Source organism: Anoplophora glabripennis, unplaced genomic scaffold, assembly GCF_000390285.2.
Source record: "Anoplophora glabripennis isolate ALB-LARVAE unplaced genomic scaffold, Agla_2.0 scaffold1744, whole genome shotgun sequence".
Taxonomy (NCBI): Eukaryota; Metazoa; Arthropoda; class Insecta; order Coleoptera; family Cerambycidae; genus Anoplophora; species Anoplophora glabripennis.
The window spans coordinates 9465-16349 of record NW_019417832.1 but is presented as its reverse complement, the minus strand read 5'-3'; the positions used below and the strand labels follow the sequence as shown (position 1 = coordinate 16349).

General features: G+C 33.7%; 1 protein-coding gene across 1 annotated transcript; it reads left to right on the top strand.

The window, feature by feature from the left end:
• The first annotated feature begins 5400 nt into the window (after nucleotides 1-5400).
• Nucleotides 5401-6489, top strand: LOC111692499. Its single transcript, XM_023456544.1, has one exon. It carries the CDS (start codon nucleotides 5401-5403, stop codon nucleotides 6487-6489), a length of 1089 nt encoding a protein of 362 aa, XP_023312312.1.
• The last annotated feature ends 396 nt before the right edge of the window (nucleotides 6490-6885 follow it).

Genomic DNA, 6885 nt, shown 5'->3' with positions numbered 1-6885 from the left:
ATGAGCCGTTTTGTAGTAAAATATATTTCAATAATTTATTACTTGCTCAAATATTCCTACTGCAAAATAAATGACTTTTCGATTATTTTCTAATAAACACTTAAAATCTTGTTTCAGGTTTTCTTGAAAACAATAAAGTTTTTTAAAATTTAACAAGAGTAAAACAATTTTTAAAATTAAATTCTGCTATGAATTAATATTATCATTTTTCAATTCGGTTAATGAAAAAAAGTTCGGTACAAATTTAGGAGTGAGTCATCCTCAATAAACACCTTGTAGCGCTTCAATTAACTTTAAATATTAGTCGAAGAAGACCAGTAATAATCCTAAATCATGTACCAAATTTGGTTCTTCTACGATGAAGTGTTGCAGAGATATTAATTTTTTTCGGAAGTTTGGTTAAATTACAATATTTTGGACACCCCTACATGTACCTGCCCTGTGTCGGTTCTTAGGCGGGACACCCTGTATATGAATGTACTTTATAACAGTAACTCTATAAGTTTGATACAAAATTGTGCTGACAAATCGCATTAGATATAAGACAACAACGCCCTGCCCCACTTAACCCTTCCTGTTCCAAGTTTACAATATCGTAAACGGGTTTAATGGCCTTATGGCCTCTTAGAACATTTTCCGATGATGGCGTGACGAGGATATATGGCAGGAGGCAGGACGTAGTCAAGGATCTGTCTATTTCTGGAACACAATGCATAGGGACTGCTTTATCTTCCCACTGCAGTTCAGAGAAGCGTATTCGACATCTGCAAGCTATCTACGTAATGGAATATACTGAATATAAGATTAGCTTTTCGAGGAAGAGGGAAATGATGTTTGAGATGTATTTTATACTGGAATTAATTGGGAAATGAAGAATGCGTACTCAGTATAAAAATTAGTGTTAAATTTCATAATGGAAAAATATTTTTATTTTGTATGAGTTTTTATCGGAAACTTTAACTTAAAAATAGTAAGAGATTTTTTTTGTTGTACTATAAACCTGAATTTTAAGAAGAAATTTTTATTTTGAGAAATATTCCAGTGACGTAAACATTATCTTAAAATTTGTTATATCAGAGCCTATGATTGACCTATTTCCGCATTAATTTGTAAAATGGATAAAACAATCGTACTCTTCATACAAAATATTGTAGAACTGACTTTTTTGTCCAACCGTCACAAAACTATGACATTTTTGACTGTCAGAAGTCTCTAAGGCTGACATTTTCCTTACTGAGAAGAAAATATAGTGTTACGGTTTTCAAAAATATTAATTATTTAATAAACATTTACAAATAATTAAATTATGTCTTTATAATTACTTATTAATTATTTTATCAATTGCAATATACTCAATTCATTTCAAAATTAATTATCAGTTACTATTATTAATGTACAGGGTGTTTTCACTTTAAATTTGGAAAATGCAGGAAAGTATTCCCTATCGAAAATTAAGTGTAGTTTGCTCTATAAAAAATTTGCCTTTGTTTTGGAGATACAGGGCGCTGAAGCTTAAAAAAAATAAACACTTTTTGACATATCTCGGCTATCCACGAGTAGATTTGATTTAAACTTGGTACACATTATTCGTATTGGGGGTTCTCATAATTGACAGAATATTAGTCCTATCGCATTAGCCAGTGGCGTGCAAAGGGGGGATGCGTGGACCCTTTTTCAAAAAAAAAGTACGCCATTGAGTTTTTCGAAGAATGTAAAGTAAATTTAAATACTAATATACAAAAGCAATATAAAAGGTCTCTTGGTATTTTTCGATAATACGCAGCGTTCATGAGATTCTTGTACTATTAAGATTTCAACGCATGAAAAAAAAAAATTACGACATTGAGTAGAGGAAAGTAATGAAAATATTTTCAAGTTCTTGGCTTGCTGTAAAACAAAAAAGTTGCTATAAATTTTAATGCAACATTTGAATTCAAAGAAAAATATCTCTTTTTCTCATTCAGCACTACCGTGCCATGTTATCATGCATTGGAATCTTGGTAGTCCAAGAATCTCATGAACGCTGCGTATTATCGAAAAATACCAAGAGACCTTTTAGATTGCTTTTGTATGGTAGTATTTCAATTGACTTTACATTCTTCGAAAAACTCAGTGTCGTATTTTTTTTTCATGCATTGAAATCTTAATAGTCCAAGAATCTCCATAACAAAGGCTTTCATAAAAAATTTTTATAGAGCAAACTACACTTAATTTTGATATGGAATACATTCCATATATTCATAACTTTTTATATTACTTTGTTTATAACATAATATAACAGTTTCAAATAGATGACCAGGGTATAGTGAAACGGTCCAATTTACTCTATATCAAAACGAATAAATCTAAGTCACGTGACCATTGTCTTAAAATTCCATATTCCATAGGTCTTTTCTTTCTTTTAAATCTCAACCGTTGAAGGGATCACTTCGTAGCTTCATTAGCTCGTTGAAAGATATTAACAATTGTGTAACTTTTGGAAAGTTAATCAACGTGGAAGTTGGATTTCGTTAGTAATAATAATATTTATATAGCAGCCGTGCTGGATTTTATTTCACGAGGAGAAGCTCACTTAGTTAGGTAAGAATTGTTCTTTGTATAATTTTCTCTGATGGTTTTTAAATTCAAAAATATTCACATCGAAATATTAACCTACTTTTTAGTCTTCTTTGAGCCGGTCCCTCATCGTCTTATTATCACGATTATTTGGGAAATACGACAGACGGGCATGGTCATAGGTTATAACATCGCGATCTTGGGGGAATATTCGTTGACAAAATATACTATTGGACATCCTGCCTTCCCACCCTGCTGAGCTCTACTATCACCACGCTCCGTGATTCTGTTAGCGGAGTAGAGAGACATAACCTCGCTTAGTTGACAGCTATTCTGAGTCAAGACACTTGTTGATACTAGGAGAACTGCCCACCACCGACACCACCTTAGTTCCCTAAAGAGCTAGTAAGGAACCACCTTACTCGTCGTAGGAATATATACCTAGTTTTAACATCTCATTTGAAGATAAGTACCTGGCCTCTATATCCTTCACTCACCTTCCTTCACAATTCGATATCTGTATTGTTGTAGTGCTTATAGTTTAATTTGATGATATTAGTTTAAGGATTTTAGATTTATAAATTAGCTAACTGTACACAATTTGCAATTGCGCTTTGGTGACATAATTTGACGTTCAACCTTATATATCTCATTGATTCTCTACATGACTAGTAAATGATATACAGAGTTAACCTGTATGTTTCTTTTATCAGTCCCTGCAGTGAACGATAGGCAAACACAGATTATTAATAAATAACTTCATTTCAACAGGTAACCTTGTGTGCTCTGACTTAAGACAAATTCAACCCTATATCGTCTAAAGAACTATCCTCACTGTCGACTTGGTCCGTGATTTAAGGACAATTTTGGCAACTGTTCCCAGAACATGTTCCGCATGTCGCATTACAATGGAGAATGAAGTCCAATTTTGCGGCAACTGCAAGTCGAACCGCATCCTTTTTTGCAATTGCAAAATATTATTTTTAAAAGTTCTTCGGGTGCAGGCTGGTTGAACATTTTGATTGGCTGGAGAGAATTTTCATTTTTAATCCATCCCCAATCAGTTGGATTAATGCTATCATTACCAAGCCACACCTGAGTTTGTAAAAAAACTCTCTTAATGTGTTGGTCCAGAGCATCAACTGTAGGGACAAGAGATGATAGTTTCACAGCCGTTTTCTTGTTAGTAGCCTTAACGAAGGACTCGAACTGCAAGCGCTCCAGAACAGTTAAGCCATTTACACGATCCGACAATTTTCACTGAATAATACAATTCGTTTTCTCACGATAACTTTTTTAATTTTTAATATTTTTCATCACTCCGAAAAGCAATTTGCAGGGAATTGCAAGAGCTACAATCAACCTCTATAGTTGAAGGGTCTTGAACTCTTCGCTTTCGAGATTTTTAGGTTTTAAGGGCTCAAAGTAGGTGGTCCTTACACGCAAATGCAAACTAAAAAACGTAATATCTCAGTTAATTTTTGCTCTACAGAAATATTGAAAGAGAGAAAAAATATTGCAAAAAAGACCTTTAAGAACTCTTGCATTTTTCACGTCTCTTGTTTACTTTTTGAGTTATTTTGAAGAAAAGGAAATCTTTTAAAAAAATATATATTTTTTTTCATTATTTCAAACTTTTTTAAAATTTAGGCATTCTAAATCGGTCAAACTTGCAGAGCCTATTATTAATACCTAAATAAAGCCAACTGTACATGGATTACGCTTAGTTTTTATTTTTATGGTTCAGCCATAGATTTTATGGTTGATTTTTTTCTCCGAAAAAATGAGATGACTATTTTATTTTCATTATAACTCCGGGAGTTTTGGAGCACTTTAAAAAAGGTTGTATTCATTTTCTTCGAAAAAATTGTTCTTTCGCCATTATTTTACGAAGATTCGATTTTACTTTCCGAAAAATAAACGATCACCTTTAGAGAATGATAACTCGGTTATTATTACATCTACGGTAATCAACAAAAAATGAATTCGCTATTTCAAAAGATTTATTTTTTCTATATATGGATTTTTCGATAAAACGCAAGGTTTTCAAGTTATTTATCAAAAATGGTTAAAAAACATGCATTTTTTAGATGAAAAATCAACATTTTCAATCGCAAATAACTCGGAAAATATTAATTTTTGGAAAAAACGTTATAGAGCATTTTTTGCTTAGAATTCATCCCTCTACTGATTTTTGCGATTAAGATGGGTGCCTTCATTGCCACCCCCAAGAAAGGGTGGCAATCACCCCCAGGGTGAAAGCCCACATCGGCACTATGAAACTTTTGTTTCTTTGAACAATTTTCTACTTACTGTTAAAATTTCACGTCAATCGGTGCATGTGTCAAGAATTCGGACATAAAAACCGTCATACTAAGCTATTTATACACTGAGCTCGTAAAGTTTGGAATAAATTCGATAAATCGTTATTGAAGGGTTTTGACAGGAAATCCTCGGACACGTCAACTTTAGTTTGTAAAATGTGACTTTTTTCAGCCATCGACTTTTTTTTTGTTTTGTTTGTTTTTGAGCTATGACGTCATCGGCAATTTTTTTAAATGGCAACCCATATTTTTTTCCACGGATTTCGATAGAGCACATTTTTCTGAGTACGAATATGTCAAAAACGTATGACCTTCAAAATGTAAGTTTTCAAGATATTCGGTTCCAAAGTTTCAAGAATGCATTATACAAGCGATGACAAAGTACTAATCATTTATCAAGGAAGCTCTGAAAAAATTACAGTTTTGATAGTTGTCAGAATTTTGAAGTTTGTCCTCGCAAGTTTGTGTTTTATTTTAAGTTAATTAATCATTATTCTATCAGAATTCATTTTATTTGAAAATGGTTCGTCGTTTGAGTGAAAGGGAAAGAATCGAAATTTTGATGATGATCGGTTACGGGGACAGAGCTCGCACACAAGTAGAAGTTTGCCGTTTATTTAATAACAAATATCCAAACAGAGAACCAATTACACAGTCCACGGTTAGTAAAATAGAGCAAAAGTTTTTAGAAATGGGTCATGCGAGAGATCGCCCTAGAACGGGTCGTCCACCAGTACAAGAAGATGTTAAATTGAATGTTCTACTAGAGCTTCAAGAAAATCCCCATTTACCCACCCGCCAAGTGGCGGCAAACAACGGAATAGTTCAAAGCTCCGTCTTAAAATATTTGAAATTGTACAAATGGCATCCGTATAAAGTGGTTTTGGTCCAACAATTAAACGAAGATGATCCTGACCGTAGGTTACAGTTTTGTGAAACCATGTTGCAACGCCTGATTGATGACGACGGATTCTTACGCAATATTATTTTTTCTGATGAGGCTACCTTTTATCTCGACGGCACAGTAAACCGGCAAAACTGTAGATATTGGTCTCCTGAAAATCCACACTGGAAAATGGAAACTCGTAGTCAGTTTCCACAAAAAGTTAACGTTTGGGCTGGCCTTGTTGCTAACCGCATTTTGGGTCCATTTTTCATTGAAGGCGCATTAACAGGTGAAAAATATTTTGAATTTTTAAGAGACGTTTTAGTCCCTGCACTTGCGGTGCTTTACCCAAATGACGTAGATCCCGATCTGCCCAATAACACGATATGGTACCAACAAGACGGTGCACCTCCTCATTTTGCAGTGATCGTTCGCAACTATTTAAACCAAATATTTGCTAACCGTTGGATTGGTCGAAGAGGAACTATCGAATGGCCCCCTAGATCTCCGGATCTCACTCCCCTAGACTACTTTTTATGGGGCTATTTAAAGAGCAAAGTCTACTTCAATAGACCAAATACCATTGAAGAATTAAAGGACAGAATTCGCAATGAAATTCGAGCCATTCAACCAGATATTCTTCATAAGGTTCTGCAGGAGTTTCAGTGGCGAATGGGATATTGCCAAGAAGTGAATGGAGGTCACTTTGAAAATTTCCTCTGATTTTCTTGTTTACTTTAATTATTTATCATTTGCACAGAAACCTTTTTTTATTTGTTAAAATTGTTGTTGATTATTACTTAAAAAATTAAACAAATTGCTCCTAAAATCTCTCAAAATGTTCGATAAGCTATTAAAAAACTTGACCCACTCGATACCTTGTATATGGTACATCCTTGAAACTTTGGAACCTAATAGACAGTTTAAGTTATGTATCGGACATAACGTATACGTAGAATTTGACCGTTGCGCATGCTCAAATTAATATCATGATCATCTACAATCAACTTAAACTGTCTATTATCTCGAAAACTTCCATCTTGAAGGTCATACGTTTTTGACATATTCATACTCAGAAAAATGTGCTCTATCGAAATCCGTGGAAAAAAATATGGGTTG

Coding starts and splice junctions, on each gene's coding strand:
- LOC111692499 (XM_023456544.1), top strand. CDS start 5,401: ATGGTTCGTCGTTTGAGTGAAAGGGAAAGAATCGAAATTTTGATGATG.